The sequence below is a fragment of the Macaca thibetana genome, chromosome 12 (assembly GCF_024542745.1).
Source record: "Macaca thibetana thibetana isolate TM-01 chromosome 12, ASM2454274v1, whole genome shotgun sequence".
Lineage (NCBI taxonomy): Eukaryota > Metazoa > Chordata > Mammalia > Primates > Cercopithecidae > Macaca > Macaca thibetana.
The window spans coordinates 112,852,853-112,871,380 of NC_065589.1; the positions used below are offsets into that span (position 1 = coordinate 112,852,853).

At 33.5% G+C, this 18,528-nt stretch overlaps 1 protein-coding gene across 4 annotated transcripts in view; it reads left to right on the top strand.

Annotated features, from left to right (window-relative positions):
• Window positions 1–18,528, top strand: part of DPP10 (dipeptidyl peptidase like 10) — a 1,406,192-nt gene that overhangs the window by 1,047,775 nt on the left and 339,889 nt on the right. For all 4 annotated transcript variants that reach the window (XM_050751763.1, XM_050751761.1, XM_050751764.1 and 1 more), the window contains one exon: window positions 7,028–7,122. In XM_050751763.1, coding sequence (XP_050607720.1) covers window positions 7,028–7,122 — 95 coding nt within the window. The remainder of the gene's footprint in view (window positions 1–7,027; window positions 7,123–18,528) is intronic.

Consider the following 18,528-nt stretch of genomic DNA (forward strand, 5'->3'; position numbering starts at 1 on the left):
TGCATGTTGTTCTGAGGAAGATATATTTAGTGAGCCTTAGATGGTGCAGTCTATTTTTCAAGTAAATGGATTTTTGGAAAGTTCTTGGAAAAAGATGGTTATTTGCAACTTCAGCTTCCTGGCAAGAATTTCCTGAAATATTAAAGTCGTATCAACGCAGACGGTTGAATAGCAAATTGTGTTAATGTAAACAGTAAGATATGTTGATGTAGATGGTTTCAGTACTCAAAGGAACAAGAAATAGGTCCCTTCTTGAGTTTATAAAGTAATTGAAAACCCAAAACAAACACATCAAAATGGAATTTTAAAAACTCAGTAAAAAAGATCGAAAGGAATTATATGATTAAATATTAAATGGCTTAGGAGTTCCGAAGAGAGAGATATTAGGTGAATACTTTAAAGGTGTTGGGTATTTAACCATGCTTTGAAAAAAATTAAAAGTTTGGACAAGATCTGGTGTATTTATTGTGGGCATTGTAAGAAAGTCTGAGTGGGAGTGAAGTTTTACATATGCGGAGAACTGTAAGCACCAGATCATCTAGACTATCTTATAGACTATTTGTAGATAATAAATATATAAATATATGTTAAATTTTATATTTTATGATTAGGAAGCCACAGGTCTTTGTAGAGTATTTGAGGTAATGGGAAGTATTGTGTCTAATTGATTGGGCTGTGTAATGGTAATACCTAGAGGCATAGAAAACTCTTACAAAACTAACAATAGTCTGGGTGGGTGGTCATAAAGAACAATATTAATATAGGAGATAAAGATACAGGAAAGGTGTAACCAATAGGATGCTATGTATGTAAATGGAATTTGGAGGGCTAGTAGAGCCAAAACTATAAAAAGTTTAATTTTAGTACTGAGTCTTATATGTCTACAAGATACGTGATCTAGTATAGAATTGGAAATATAGAACTGGCATATGGGAAAGATGAGGACTTTAGTTGAATGTTTAAGAATCAATATAGGAAGGTGTGAGTAGTAAAATAGTCACTGAAGAGCTGTTGGGAAAAAAAAAAAAAAAGGCCTACAGCTGAGTTTGGAAGGATGCCTTTGTTTAGATAGCAATTGAAAGGAAAATTTGAAGAACAAATACCAGGGCAAGGTAGTAGTTCAAAGTCAAGAGAAGAGCATTGCAAAATCCTACTGTTCATCATCATTGTTACACACTATGAAGTTGAGTTAGGTGGAGATTAAGCATAGGGGAAGAGCATATTGGACTTGGTTATTGCAGGTCAGTGATGATGTTGGAAGTCTGAAATTTCAGGAGAGCAAGAACTGCAGCTGCACTGCAGAAGACATAGAGAATAGCAGAATAGCATGTATGGCTGTTACGGAGAATATGGAGAATATGGCTGTTAAGGAAACCCCTCAGGCAAAAGGTTTATTGAGGCCTAGTGTGAAAGGGAAAAAAAACTAGGAACAGAGAAAAACACCAGACTTAATGTACTTTTTTTCTTTTCTTTTCTTTTTTTTTTTTTTTTTTTTTGTTTGGAGACAGAGTCTCACTCTGTTGCCAGACTGAGGTACAGTGGTGCAATCTTGGTTCACTGCAACCTCTGCCTCCCAGGTTCAAGCGATTCTCCTGCCTCAGCCTCCTGAGTAGCTGGAGGTTACAGCTGCATGCCACCACGGCTAATTTTTGTATTTTTAGTAGAGACGGGTTTTCACCATGTGGGCCAGGCTTGTCTCTCGTTCTGCTGACCTTGTGATCCATCTCCCTCGACCTCCCAAAATGCTGGGATTACAGGCATGAGCCATCGTGCCTGGCCATAGTTTTTTTTTTTTTTTTTTTTTTTTTTTTTTTTTTTTTTAGCAGAAATCAAAGATATTTAAGAACTTAGAGTGCATTTACTTGTTTATAAAACAGAGCTTCTCTTTGCAAAGGAGAAAGTTCATCTCTTCCCAAAAGTCTTGGGAAACAAAGAGTGTACATGGAATGAGATCTCGAAGTAGAAATAAAGGATATTGAAGCCATTTCTAATGGCCTCAGTTTTCTCAGCTAAATATATGGATCCTAGGGCTCTTCAAAATGTGAGAAAAGTTTAACATTGTGAGCAGAGTTTTAGGAGAGTTGAATGAGGAGCCTACTGTGTTTTAATTATGAATAGCTAAATATTCTAGATTTACCATTGATAATAGTTAATTAAAGAATAAAATCTTAACTTGTTAGTTAACAAACCCTTCCTAGATTTATTTGAGCATTTCCTGTGATAGTAATTTCATTTTTTTTCATGTTTTATTTTTAATTGCCCAGCTTTTTTACTGAGTATAGTTTCTTTTAAAACATGGACTGCTACAGAATTTTAATTGTGGATATATCAAAATAGTTTTCCATGACAATTATGTTTGGATTAAAATTTCTCAGAGAACTGATTTGCCAAGGTTTTTTCTACTTTTTGAAAACTCTTTCCCTATGTAGAGATAGATGATATGTTTATTGATTGATTTAATTTTGAAACACTGAAATTAGGTTATCACATCAAAAGTAAATGCATACTTACATCAGCCATTAGCAAGACCAACTACTAATATGGGGATTTTATACTGATACACATGGAAGATGAATTTTGTCAGTTTTCAACTTCTCAGAAGGCTCACAGTGTAACCTGTTAAGCAAAGCTGAGTTTATTACCTATAATAGTCAGAAAAGACAACATTTTATGAGTCCGAGTGTCCAGAAGGAGAAGTTTAGGGGAAGATATGAATAGGGTTGGAAATCTGGGTTTGAGTAGATAAGACTGAGCTTTCAATGTAATGATCTGGTTTGGTTAGGCGCACTTCAAGATGTAATAGTTTAGGATTGGTAGATACAGAAAGGCAGGAATCTTGAAGTGAGTTATTTGATAATTGAGCAATTTACCCAGTTTTAGGAGTTTAATGTTTCTAGAAACTAATTTTCAGCCATTTTCTGAAAAAAAAAAAGGTTTTTGTTCTGATTTACCCCACTAAGTTCATGAACAAGAACTTCCTAGAACAAATAGTAAAATAGTGAATGTAGGCTGCCTTTGTTCTTGGTCCTGATAGATAAGGTAGATGCAGAAGTCTTAGTTCTTAATTTCAATACCACATTGAGAACTAAATTAACAACGGCAAATGCTGTATATTATCTGCTTTGTGTGGAAGGGGTATAAAATATAATGTTCCATTTACCTGAAAGATTTTAAATTAGGATACTATGTTTTTCTTTTTGTATGCCAAATTATGGAAGAAAGAATTGAATCGAAATGACAGTAATGATAGTTAGGGATACTGCAGACTGAAAATAGGTTCTTGGATCTCAGGGTACATAGGCCAGATAGTGACTCTATTCTGCCATACATTTTCATTAAAAAAAAAAAAAAAAACTGACTGAGTTGAATGGTGTTCAGAATAATTGGCTCTTAACTGTCAAAGAGCTAAAAAGGAGAAAATATTATTTAATCAAAGTACCTTGTAGATATGCATAATGTCATGTTTTAAGAATACTTCAAGTACACCTACCTTAATCTTCCCACGTTAATGCACTTAAGTCATTGATCTGATTCACTCATATTTTATTACTTAATGTTAAACAAAATATATAGTACAACGTTTAGAAATGTAGTTCCAGAATGAAGGATCACTATTAATCTAGTAGATAACTATTAATCTTAGTAACAGGAGTTTCAAAGCTAGGGGTTTCACTAGTGATTATAAATCAAACTGTAAAGTAGAATAAATATGAAATCCAGAAGACCAGATTATAAAGAACAAAAAAAACCCAAGAAAATTAATGAGGGCAGATACTAGTTGCTTTTAAAATAATTCATGCAAAAATCCTTATTAGTTATTAAGCTAGAGAATTACGTGTGAATTTTTAAAGTTTTCTATTAATGCAGCATTGCAGGTCTAACAGTAAAATTTGCAGGAATGTAGAACTAAAGGTATTTACTAATCTTAATTCTCTGTAGATTTTTCTCAAGGCCCAACAATTATTCAAGAAAATTGACTTTAAATAAATTGATATTAAGTGTAGTCTTTATCTTTTCAAACAAGCTTCACTTCCTTCTACTTTCATTCTAAGGGAAATAATGATTAATTTTATTTTGACCACCCCTAATAACAAACTATCACTCATTTAAGATTTTCTTTCACTATAAGGAACTGTGGGGTCACATATTTCTTTTTCTCTTCTCTTGACCAGGAATCACCATTCATACTAAAAATCCTCTATGACTTTTCTTTCTCTCTGATGCCACAGACCTCATCTCAGTTTAAAATTCTCCAGTGTGCTTGTGTAATCACCCAGTGATTTCTTCCTGTCCACTGCAAAAACCAGTTCACTGAGACCTTGGTATTGCAGTAAAGAAGAGTTTCAGTAACATGAGATTTGCCATGTGGGAGAACTGGAGTTATTACTCAATGAGTTTCCCTGAAGTCTTGGAGGTCAGGGTTTTTCAAAGAAAGTTTGGTGGGCATGGGACTAGGGAATGGATGCTGCTGATTGGTTGAGGGAGATGCAATTATAAAAGTGTGGATAACTGTGCATGGAGTCTACCTCTGGATGGGAGGTCACAGGACTGTTGAGTGATGAGTCCAGGTGAGGCCAGTCTGAAAATCATCTCAAAAGACCAATCTGAGGTTCTACAACAGTACTATTATCTATATTATCTATATATAAGGGAGTCACAAATCTTGTAAACTTTGGCCACATAACTTTTGAGCAGTAAGGGATTACAGAAACTACAGCTACATTTTAGCAGAATTCAGACGTCTTTCATAATTTCAGTTTTGTTTCCTTTCATTAGCATTACAAGGGTGGTTTCAATCCCTGAACAAGGAGGGGATGAGGTTTAGGGAGTGACTATTATGATTCTTGTTTCAAGGTTAAACTATAAACTAAATTTCACCCATGGTTAGCTTGGTCAATGCCCAAGAATGAGTGAAGACAGCCAGCCTATGAGCCTAAAAGCAAGACGGAGCCAGCCATGTTAGATTTCTTTCATTATCACAATCTTTGCAAAGATGTTTTTGCCTGCCTGTTGGGAGAAAAACTACTTGTCGAGTGTTTTGTTTTGTTTTGCTATATTTATCTCCATGAAGCAATGGAAAATGGAAATTTTTCTCTTAATTTATTGAGAAAATATTGTAAGGATGATTTTGTTAGGGCATGCTATTTGGCTTCTGCTAATCCACGATGATATGTTCATCACAATCAAGAAGTGGGCCAGAGATGAGAATATTTTTAAAAATTCAAAGAGGGAATAGATGTTAGAACTCAAAGTTGAGGTTGGACTATTGATTTGAGCAAGCATTAATTGTGAGTAGGAGGACAGGAGATCAAATCAACTGGCAAGACCAAATGAGCATTACAGATGATTGGTGTTGCTGTTGAGACATGATCATAAACATGGATGGGAAGGAAAGGGAAGACAGGAAAATAATATAAATCAAAATAAATATTTATAGTTTATGTAAATCTGTTATTTGTTCTGCATCAATAGAAAGGAAAACAGGTAAAGTTAAGGATTAAAAAAAAGAACTCAACTCCTTTTTAACTGATAACAGAAGTTCAGAAGGTGATACAAGGCCTTAATTTAAAGATCATATAGAACTTTCAGTCCATACAGCCAGCCTCAGGGAGTAACTGGGAAATCCCTTCTTTACCTCCTTACTTTCCTCCTTGCTAAAAAGGCCATTTGTCTTTCCCTGTTTCCCAGGCCACAGTTCCAACATGTCACTGTTCCCATGTGATTAAGGTTAAGAAGAACTACTGGCCCTCTGTGTTATTCTTGGCTCTAATAGGAGACTCATATTGGACTATGTCTTTTGAATTAGACACTGAAGAAAACAAACTTCAGTTTTGCTAGTATTGCTTGCTTCTTGTCATATAAACTGTAGACGTAACTATTAATAATATTTAAATAATGAGAGAAGGACTCAGAAAATCTCGTTCTGCCAAAATGTCAGACACTTTTTTGTGTGTTTTTGCTGATAATCTTTGTAACTCATCATTTAGTACTTGTTTTATAAGTTTGCAAGTGACGACATTCAGTTTCTGAGATATTGTAACTTACACACATTCATTTAAGTAGTGAATCTCATCTCCATTAATATCACCTTTCTTCCAAGAATGAGCAGGAGATTAGGGATGTGTATGCAACACCATGGAAAAGGCTAGAATTGGGTAAAACTGGGTACAAAGATTGTCATTTAAAAAGAGAACATATTCAAAAATACTCTAATGTGGCTATCTTCTTTTACCTAATTATATATATATGTAATTATGTATAATTACATATATGTATTTATCTCCAGAATATCCTTATATCCTCTCAGTTTTCCCTCAAGTTCGTAATTTCAGACAGAGATGTTAAGATGTTTTAATTTTCTGACAAACCTGGCTAAACTTACCTCAAAAATATGTGAAAGCACTTATCTGAAAGAAATGCAATTATTTAAAATGAAGACATAATTCTTCTAGAATTGAAAAGGTTGATTCATTGATATAGTGGTAGCCTCAGAAATTTTGAGCTGCAATTGTGAAAGCCAGATAAAATACCACAGAACAAATTCACAACCCAAAAGAGAATTCAAGAGACTAAATAGGAATTCAGTGTTGGTAGAAGAATCAGATCCATAAATAGGTCTGCATGAGAATGATTCAATCTGAGGAGACTTAGAACTGTATAGAGTTACAGTCAACTGGCAGCACTTTTAAGTTAAAATACTGGATCATCATCAGTAATGGCCCATTTTTTTTTCTCACTGTAGAATGTGCAGCAAATTGTCCATATTTTAATTAATTTTCATATGTTAAACTATGAACCTGAGTGAATCTCATACTAACCCCTTGTTCATTGTACAATAGACCATGTGTTAGGTGGGCTTCCTGATCTTTCAAAAGAATGAATGCCAAGTACAGAAATCTGCTTGTGTTATTGAAGGCTAAAAATGATTATTCTAATGTGTCTGTTTATTTTGCACGTTTTCTCCCCTACAGATACTATATTACCTAGTCAATGTATTTGTCAATTGTGAATGTCTTTGTTGTTGCAGATACAGATGTGGTGTATAAAAGCGAGAATGGACATGTCATTAAACTGAATATAGAAACAAATGCTACCACATTATTATTGGAAAACACAACTTTTGTAAGTAATGAATAATTAATTACTTTCTGTGTTTCAGTACTGTTTAGAAAGCTCTCTAGATGTACATAACTCTCTATTCTTCAGCTCCAGCATTTGAAAAGCTTTTTAGGTGAAAATTGGGGCTAGAATAGCGTGAGAGTCAGTAAATCTATTGATCGAAAATATCCCGTGACTATCTGCTTCATTTTCTCCCCGTTTACTTTTGTTAGTGATTGGAGAAATATTTCCATAAATAGTAATTGCTTAGAAAGAATAATTTTCCCAATATTTTATATATAACATTAGTCATACAAATGCCAAGGTTAAGAAATGGCTAGTCTAGCCTTATTTATTGTTAACTTTCCTTTCTTCTTTACTTTTCATTCTTTCTGACTTCTTTCTAGTTCTGTTGTTTTCTGGATCAGATGGAAAGGCTTTCCAAAGCTGGTCTTCAGCTGAGGTTGATGTGTTCTACTTTTAGAATTTAGGATTCTGTCAGTACCATTTCACTTATTTTGTATCACTGTTTCACCAACATGGTTTAAATTACTGTGTGTATCTATATTGGTCTTAATACACACTTTGCCTTTCTGAAAAATCTAGTACCCTAAGGTTAGGAGACTTAGCTATAATTACCTGTTTGGTAAGTGATAATGAATTACTATTGAAAATGTTGAAAATCTAGCTACTCAACACCAATGAAAAATAGTACACAGTTATTTACTTACTATTTTATTGTAATTAAAGTTTCAATAGACTGCCAATTAGATGAATTCATAAAATACAGACAAAATATATTACAGGCTCTCAGAAAACCTCCACAAAATAAAAAGATAAGCAAAGTCGTTGGCTACTTTTAAAAATGTATTCATACGTGTACACTTAAACATTTAATCTTCATTTTTATTATGGAATGGCCCTATGGAAGAAATGGACTAAGAGTGTTCCGTTTAGTATTTTTACATATTAAGGAGAAAAAGTCATTACAATCATTAAGTGATTATATATCATTGGGCTAAATTTAACCAGCCAACTAATGTACATTAATAATGAGGTCATCAGTCAGAAGAAAAATAATGACATTTTTGTTTTCAAACGAATTTACAGGGAATCAAAGAATAGCTACTTGGTGTGCAACTCTTTACTGTACTCATGGGATGTCAAGGATACATACAGCAGATTGCCTACTGTCCAAGAATGTGGATTTCCTTTGGTAGATAATACTAACCCTTATGGAGAATTTTAATAAACAGTATAGAGCAGTATTTACTATTTCTTCAGTGGATGGTCCTCAGGGATACTAGAAAAAAGCCTAGAGAATCATTGAGAAATACTGTCAATAGTGGAAAATTAGCCATTAGTAAGAAGATAGGAAAGGAGATAGAATTCCAGAATCGATAATGATGAGAAGGTATGATAATAATATACAGATTAAAGTCAGAATGAATGGATTTTTAATAAAATTAGTTTGGGGAACAAAAATGGAATGCATTTTAATTTTTGCTTTTTTTTTTTCATAAAGTAACATAATGTTATGGAGATTCTAGGCCCTCAGTAGCCAAGCATTCAGGTTAGATATACTCAGTATATGAATTATTCTATTATATGACTGTGCCTTATTAAATACTCATTCATGCAAGTCAATGAGGTTTTCCCCCATCACTAATTACGTTTTTGTTTTCCATTTATTCATTACTTTTTTATTTTCCATGATACATCAAAAAAGAAACCAAAACAAACAAAACTTTTAGATTCTTATTCCATTATCTCAATTCTTTCGTTGGTACTACACACCATCACCATCTCATATCATCGTGGTTTTCTCCATGTGCTAATTAACGCTGTTTTATCTTTGTGCTTTTGTGTTATATCTTTTTAAATCCTTTTGAGGTCTCTTTCTATTCTCCTCTATGTTGGCCATGACTCTTAATTACCACAGGGTCATATTTAGCAAATATTCTAATTTACTTATCTTCTAAGATTCATAGGCTCCCTAAGGACGTTTATGTCACAGCACAGATAATTAAGCAATTTATAAGTCCTAGAGGTATCTAAATTTAATGTGGGGGGAGGGGTTAGGGGAGTGGAAGGTGGCATCAGTTTGCAACCAGTTACCCAAAACTGAGAACAAAAATAGGAATTGCCATAATTCCAGATGATTTCAAAGGAGCTTGTTTAATCATTTTCTCCTAACTTCAAGATGGCATTATTTAATACACGTATGTTTTTAAGATTAACATTAGGCTAAAACCTGGATTTAATTTCTCTTCCAGGAAACTCTGTTGAAAAATATATTTTATTGAAACAAGTATTGCTGGTTTTTCTGTGAGCAATTATCAATATTTTAATTATAATAATAATTAATTGGATCAGATCAGTATAAAAAGCTTTGAAATGAAAGCATGACAAGTCGTTTGAGAAAATAAATATACTATTGATAAAAATATCCTAAGAGAATGGCCTGTTCTATAGTAAGACATATTATGCTAAAATATGACTACAAATATATTTTTAAAATTAAGTAAATTTAACATCATATTATCACTTTTCAGCTTAAACACATTTTAAATATGATTACTGTGTACTTTTGGGTAGCAGACTCTATGATTAAAATAAATATTGGGCATGGTTGCCAAAATAAAAAATACTTTTTAAAAAATGAAATAATTGTGTTAAGGCATTCTTTTGGTTTGAAGATAGGTGGATTTCTAATGAAAGGAGGAAATTAAGGGGCATATAACTTTTGAATTAGAGGATGGGAAGTAAGTGATTTAGCCTCAAAACTGCTCTTTATAATTATTGTTTGGAAATGTTATCTCTTAAAGCCAGAACTAGTTCAAACAAAAGCTCATCCACAATGACAAAATGAGGAAAATGTTTCCTAACTATTAGCTGTACTGTTTCCACTGTCAATAATTTGAATATCACCATGGTCATGGCTGAACATACCGGCAGCCGTAAATTGTTTTATCAAATCACTTTTTGAAATTATAAGGGGGTTGTAAACATAAGTCGAAGTCCCATGTACTTAAGTATAGTTAAAATTTTAAAAATATGTATCTTTTTTGTTTTTTTAAGATACAAACTCTTGCTCTCTTGCCCAGGCTGGAATGCAGTGGTGCAATCATAACTTACTGCAGCTTTTAAACTCCTGGGCTCAGGTGAACCTCCTGTCTCAGCCTCCTGAGTAGCTAGGACCACAGGTGTGTGCCACCAGGCTCAGCTAATTTAAAAAAAAATTTTTTTTTTTTTAGAGATAGGGTCTCACTATATTGCCCAGGTTCATCTTGAACTACTATCCTCAAGTGATCCTCCTCTGATGGCCTCACAAAGCACTGAGTTTATAAGCATGGGTCACAGAGCGTGGCCCCCTAAAATATATATCTTATGCATTAATATGAAAAGCAATAATTGAGAGATAAGTGTCTCATCTGAAATCTTTGAAACTCTGTAAGTCTATTTAAATACATTCTACTAAAAATAGCCATAACACAGGAAGGAAATTCATATATGGAAGAAGAATGATTCCAAGAAAAATGTTAGTTACAGGCCGGGCGCGGTGGCTCAAGCCTGTAATCCCAGCACTTTGGGAGGCCGAGACGGGAGGATCACGAGGTCAGGAGATCAAGACCATACTGGCTAATATGGTGAAACCCCGTCTCTACTAAAAAATACAAAAAAAAACTAGCCGGGCGAAGTGGCGGGCGCCTGTAGTCCCACTACTCGGGAGGCTGAGGCAGGAGAATGGCGTAAACCCGGGAGGCGGAGCTTGCAGTGAGCTGAGATCAGGCCACTGCACTCCAGCCTGGGCGACAGAGCTAGACTCCGTCTCGGAAAAAAAAAAGAAAAAAGAAAAGAAAAATGTTAGTTACATATTCATTGGTCTAACCGTTTACGTATATCTAGGCCATTACAAAATAGTAGGTTTGGGAAGAACCAAGGAAGATTCATTGATTTATAATGCAAACAGACAGCATCAGCTGGTTTGGATGTCATCCTAGTGTTTTTGGTTTTGTTTCTTGGTTGTTTTATTTGTTGCACTGCTGGGTATATGGAGGTGATAGATCCAACTGTGTACCACTGTGAAATCAAGGAACTTATTATTCGATTTGTGTTTGAGGAAATAGGTGCCTTATTAAAACAGTAACAACAAAAAAATAAACACAGTAGCACAGATAAATACTTAACAAAGGCATCAAAAATTTTATCTCATAAAATTTGAGATGAGGAAATATTATCAGAAAATTTGATTGGCCATGTGGCCTCACATAATGGCCAATAGTAATGGAAAATTTGATAATTATTAGTAAGATTTGGTCTACTCAGTATCTGTTGGAATCCCAGTAGTGATAGACATCAGTAGTGTAACTAATACTGGTTAATCAGTGAAGCCACGGGAACTGTACATATCAATGTTGTGTTTTGACAGTATTGTTTCTTTTTTTCTCTAGACCAGTGTTTCTCCACTGGGGGTGATTTTACTCCCAGGAGACATTTTTGATTGTCCTGAATGGATGTGAGGGGTTTGCTGTGGGAATCTACTGAGTAGAGGTCAGAAATGTGCATCCTACACTTAAACCAGAAATGTCAGGAGTGTAGAGTTTGAGAAACCCTGTTTTAGACAGAGATACAAGAAAAACCATGTGATAATTAGATGGCAGTTTTTTGAGGTGGCATCAAAGTAATGACTTTTAAATTGGTAATTTTAAGGGAGATATTAAGCTGTGGCTTTCAGCATCATTAGTTTCATGTACTTTTCTTCTTTTTAAGAAGAACCCTGCAAAGAAGACCAGCATGCATGAGTAGGATCATTTGATCTTGACTTCCTCTCCTGTGTGTATTGCTGAGTATAAAATAAAAGTGTGACCCAGTTTTCTTACACTTTTTGGATGATACTTCTGATTAAGACTTTTTTGTTCAGATAAGTTAGTGTCACTTATTTGGCCATTGCCAAGTTTTTTTTACTAGGAAGCAATTGTTCCTTTTTAAGATAGAGGATAAAAACTGATGGCTACTGGGGACTCCATTCAGCATAATTGCTTTCATTGGTGCATTGTGCTTATGAATAATTGAATCTCATCGTCTTTTGCTTGGACATGTCCTTCCCCTCACTATAGCAGTTACCATTTCCTGTTGCTAGATACCTTCATATTTATCTTATTTTTATCATCCTCTATGAAAATATTTAGATACTTATTATATCCACAATATTTATTTAACAGTGATTATTATGTTTATTTACATTATTTAGGTAATTTCCAATTCAGTCATCAAAATAGGATGTAACATTGATGTACATTCAGGGAAATGAGTGGAATAATACATGTTTCAGCAAAGATTGGACAGTTTCTATATTTAGGGAAGAAAACATTGAATCTATCATAGATATTTAGGCTTTTCAAAATTTTCTGTAAGTTAGATATATGTGAAAGTGAATTCCAGCATAGCTTTAAAAGTGGTGGTCATTAAAACAGGAAAATTAGAAAGAAAATTTCTGATCCTTACTCTGGAAGTCTACTCATGCACTATTTTAATTAAAAGTGTGAGAAGAAATAGTATTGTTGCCTCTATGTGTTTGCAAGTATGACAGGATTACCCTGCAGTTTCAAACAGTTATTCATACAGTTCTCCATAGGATTAAAGGGCTAAAATTGACTACTGCATTATTATTTTTTACCCTAAATTACCATTATGAAGGATCTAGAAATTAGATTCTACTAATTTATTCATGAGGACAAAGTATCTCAGATGGTATGACCATTTTATTGTCAATAATGATAGTGTTATTAATAAATCCACATTCATAGCCATTTAATTATTATGTGTATTGTTGAATGAGTGAGTCATCCTTATAAACAAAACTATCTAAGTAATATATAAACAAAATTATCTAAGTAATATAAAAATAATATAACTAAATTGTTTTCTTCAGATAGGAATAAAATTATGACAAAAATAAATTAGATGACACTTGTTTAATTATATGAACTAGAACTTGGTTCAATCTTGTCTGATAGGCCCTCTTAGATATATGCGATAAGAAGATTACAATTCCAGTGTTGATTTTTTAGAAGATTCTTATTTAGTCTCTTTGGAGCTGGAGGTGTCAGACAGGATGCTAGAAACCAACAGGCAGCTAAATTTGTAACAACAATCGTTTTGGAATTTGGCTTCCTGAGAGGTCAGCTCTCTGACTTGTATCCAGGACCAGTGAGTCCATTTTGAGGAAGTCGAGGCTCTCGCTTAAAAATTTGATGGATATTTCTGCCCTTCATATTCTTTCTGAATAATTTTATATATTGCTATCTCCTACTCATGGAAAGCCAATTAGAAATTTTAAAAAATATTAGTCAAAGGATACAAAGTGTCAGACAGAAGGAATAATAAGCTTTTGAGAAACACAGCAGGGTGACCAGAGTTAATAATAACGTATTGTGTATTTCAAAATTACTGAGAGTAAATTTCAAATGTCTTACTATGAAAAGATGGGTATGTGAGGTGATGAATATGTTAATTAGCTTGATTTAATCATTTCACATTGTGTATTCATCCATATATAGCAAAACATCACATTTTACCCCATAAATATATATCATTATAATTTATAAATTAAAATTATTAATAAAAAGAAATTTTATAAAATAATAAAACACTCAGTGTTTTATTAATTTGTGATGGAACTTAAGCAAAGAAAATACATTTTCAAGAAACTTTTCAAGCTTTTGGAGTTGATGATAAAAAAATAATTTTTCCCCTCTTTCGATCTTTCAGAATACTTCAGTTTACACAGCTTTGATGATGTAGAACTATGCATTGCCAAAACTACAGCTCATCCACACTCTACATTATATAACACAGATATTTTAATAGTATGTTGGAAATATATTAAATTAGTATTTTGGTTTGCTTGTGAAACATGCATGAGCATTCAAGGAAGTTCAATTTTTGGTAAACATCAAATGACAATGACAGCTCATTATAGAACTAGAAAGCATTTTCCCTGTCTCCTACTTCAGTTTAAATTAAAAAATAAAATAAAATAAAAAACAATGGAGAACCAGAGAAATAAAGAGACTTGTTAAATATATCTAGTGTAGTCTTGAGACTAGGGCAAACATTTCTTGACTCCTAATCCAGTGTTGCTTTTAATATTACTAGCTGAGAATTCCATTCAAAATACCTTTTAAATATATTTAAGAATAAATAACAATCTTTTAGTTTTTTATATATAAAAATAGTCTATGTTTATTTGTGGAATTTTTACTTAAACCTTTTAGGAAAGATGCTTAAATTAAATATATGTATGTTTATATGTATTTATTCATATGTTCACATAATACAGATAGATGATAGATACCTACATATAGATCTATGTATATATGCAAATATTCATCTATCTATATCTATCAATCAATCAGTCTAACAGTCTATCCATTTTACTACCAGATAATCAGGAAGGAAACATCATATAGTGAGTGGAAAAGAGGAAAACTATAAGTGTGGTTTACATGGCTTTGTTTGCCTTAACTTGTCTGAAGTCATATTTGTTTTTAACATGTTTTAAATATTGTGATGACTATAACCTGTGTCGTCATTGTTTCCATCCATATGTTTTCAATTCTTGTTGAAATACTGCCTCGTGAACAAAGGATAACAACCTTGGCTGCATTACACACACACACACACACACACACACACACACACACACACACACAACTACCACCAAGCAAGCAGCACCTATTGTTACGAACTACTACTCTACTTCTCTTCTTTCCCCTGATATATCTGGCTGAAATAATCTAGTTTATATTTGAATTTCTTCAGTCTCTTAGAAACTTGTAGAGATTTTTCTGCCTCTCCATCTTTATAATATTTCTGCTTCGTTGTTGAAATGACTCATTATGTCTTATTACTTTATTAATTTATTTGCCAACTGTTGTTTGGACCCCTGTTGTGTGTCAGATAATATTTCAGATTCTGGGAATACAATGGCAAAGCAAGTTTGTCAGACTGACAATAAATAAGTAATTCATTGAAAATACAAGAAAATGTTAGCTAGTAAATTTAAATCCTTGTTGAAAAATAACATAGGGTGAGGTCTAGAGAATGATTAGGTGCTTAGGAAAGACTCACTATGGAGGTAACATTTCAAGGTCAAGTCGAAGAGTTGTGTAGGTTCCAAGGCCAGTAATTACAAAGAACATAGGATTAAAACTATATAGATCTATTCCAAGAACAGAAAATATATAAGTGGTGGCCATGGGTGGAGAATGGTACAAGATGAACTCAATAAGATAACTAGGGGAAAGATTTATATTGAGTTTTGTAGGTCAAGGTTTTATTTTATGAGCAATAGGTACACTTTGAAGAAAGAAGGTGACAATATCTGAGTCATATTTTCAAAGTACACTCTGCCAGTTGTATGGAGAGCACTTTCTAGGGATACTAAAGTAGAAATGGAGAGACCATTCTAAAGGCTATTGCAGTGATACAAATAAGACAAGATGCAGGGCTTGAACTATGTACAGAGATGCTAATGGAGAAGGTAAAAGGTAGGTGGATGGAGGATTTGCTTGGAGATAAAATGGGTAGGGCTTTGTTGGTTAATTACCTTCAACCTGTTGGAAATAAAGGAATCAGCATCATCTCCTAGGTTTTAAATGTCATTAAATGGGTAATTCTATTTTGAATATTTTGCCACAATTTTTGACAATAGAATCTATTTCGTGGTTAGTTCTTATATGTACATGTTTATGCATGTTTTCTGTGTATAACAGTGTAACAGAGGAATTTTTAGAAGCCTGGTTAAAAAAAATCTTGAAATAAAATTAACAAATTTATAATACATAGAACATAGACATGCAATCCATTATCTCTTGGGGCTTAAAATATATTATATTGCCTATGATTATTTGATTGAATTACTCCATTATATTTTATATGCTCTTTCTGTCCCAACCACAACTACAGCTGAAGATACAATAGAAAGAAAATAGAAGAGCTCCTGCCATAAGGATCTCATTATGTATTAAGGGATATATGCACTAATCAAATAATTAGATATATAAATATTTACAATTTGTGATACAGAATACCTGTGAAGTTTAGGAATATAAGAATGAAAGTTAAATATTGCTTTTACTCTTATTGCTTAATATCCATGTCAAAATTTATAATGCATTGGCCATATCTGTTTTAAAGAAGTCACAGAAAGCTTGCCTAAAGAAATGAAGATGAGCCGGGCTCAATGGTTCACACCTGTAATCCCAGCACTTTGGGAGGCTGAGGTGGGTGGATCATAAGGTCAAGAGATCGAGGCCATCCTGGCCAACATGGTGAAACCCCATCTCTACTAAAAATACAAAATTAGCTGGGCATCGTGGCACATGCCTGTAGTCCCAGCTACTCAGGAGGCTGAAGCAGGAGAATTGCTTGAACCCGGAATGTGGAGGTTGTAGTGAGCTGAGATCACACCATTGCACTCCAGCCTGGCGACAGAGCGAGACTTCACCTCTAAATAAATAAATAAATAAATAAATAAATAAATAAATACATAAAAATGAAGATGACTGCAGATAAGTTGACTAAGCAAGAATATGGTTTGAGCATAGTGGGACAGGCATGAAGCATAGAGTATTAGAAACAAAGAATGCCATGGTAGTGGGAGCAGCACAAGGAAGGGAGAAACAGGTTGGAGAAATAAGTAGTGGCCACATCATGTGGGTCATGGTGCTGAATTTTGAAAAATGATCAGATTTGCTTTTGGAAACAAATGTATTCCTGTTGAAATGAGAGAGTAAGTTAAAATTGAAAGTTGTGGCTCAAGAGAGGATAAATAAAGACACTATTGGATGGCCTAGGCTTGAGATTATAAGCAAATGGACTTAGGCAGTGGCAGCAGAGAAGTGAAAGATTTGAATGATAATAATAAGTAAAATAAAAAGAAAGTAACAGAATAAGAATATTGTGGTTGGGGATGGGGGTTAGAATGATGTATCAGGGATAATTCTTGAGATTTTGGTTGTATGACTTAATTGAAAGGGGAGTTAACCACTGAGATGGGGAATTCTGTGTGAGAACCAGGTTTGAGCGTATGGTTGGATTAAAATATCTGTTAAGCAGCATTTAGTAACTTAAATGGGGAAATCTATCAAACAGTATTTAGGGTGTCACATTTCTTGATTCAAATGTAAAAAATAAACCTTTAAATTAAAAATAGTCTCCACTTCTAGGTGGAGGTTGCAGTGAGCTGAGATTGTGCCACTGCACTCCAGCCTGGGCGACAGAGCAAGAATCCATCTCAATAAATAAATAAATAAATAAATAAATAAATAAATAAAGTCTCCGCTCCTTAAAAAGAAGGAGCAGAGTTGTGGATCAGATGGTAATTCTGTATTAGCAGTTTGAAGAACTTCTAAGGTGGTTGCATGGATTTGCCTTCCCAGAAATCGTATAAGAGGGGCCTGATTTCTTCACATCTCTGCAAACCATGTTCTTACCTATTTGATTTTAACCATTTTAGTGGGTGTGAAGTAATATCTCGCCATGGCATTTATTTGTATTCCCTTAATTTATTGATGATATTGAGGATCTTTTCATGTGCTTCTTGATCATTTCTATATCTTTGATGGAGAAATCTCTGTTCAAATTATTTGCCCACTTTTTATTGAGCTCTTTTCTTTTCAATTGCTCAATTGTAAGATTTTTTCCATATATTAAAAATCAAGTTCCTTGGCAGATAGATAAGTTTGAAATATTTTCTTCCAGGTATGTTGTCTTTCACTTTCTGGTTGGTGTCTTTTGATGCGCCAGATTTAAATGTTGATAAAGTCAAATCTATTTTTTCTTTAGTTTTCTATACATTGTTAATTTAGACTAACTTCTTTTTGTGTGTTTGAGAACATAATAGATTTTAATTCCTATGTTTAGTTCCATTATACATTTTGAGCGGATTTCTTAATATGATGTGAGGAAGGAGGTCCACGTTTATTCTTTTACATATGGACATATGGTTGTCCATGTAACATTTTTGAAAATATTTTTTTTTCTGTTGAATAATTTTGGCACCCTTCTCAAATGTCAGTTGACCATAAATATATGGTTTTGTCTCAGGATTCTCTATTCTATATGTTTTTCCGTAGGTCAGTAGTTCAGTCCTGACTACTGTAGCTATGTAGTGAGACTTGTAACCAAGATGTGTGAGCGCTTGTACTTTCGTCTTCTTTTTCAAAATTGGATTTCTGTGTCCCTTTCATTTCCATATAAATTTTAAGATTAACTTGTAAAATGTGCAAACAAAGTCAAAGGAAGCTAAGACTTTTGATAGTGATTATATTGCTTATGTAGATCAATTTGGAAAATATTGCTATCCTAACAAGGTTCTGATCTATAGATGTACAATGTCTTTTGATTTATTTAGATTTTTAA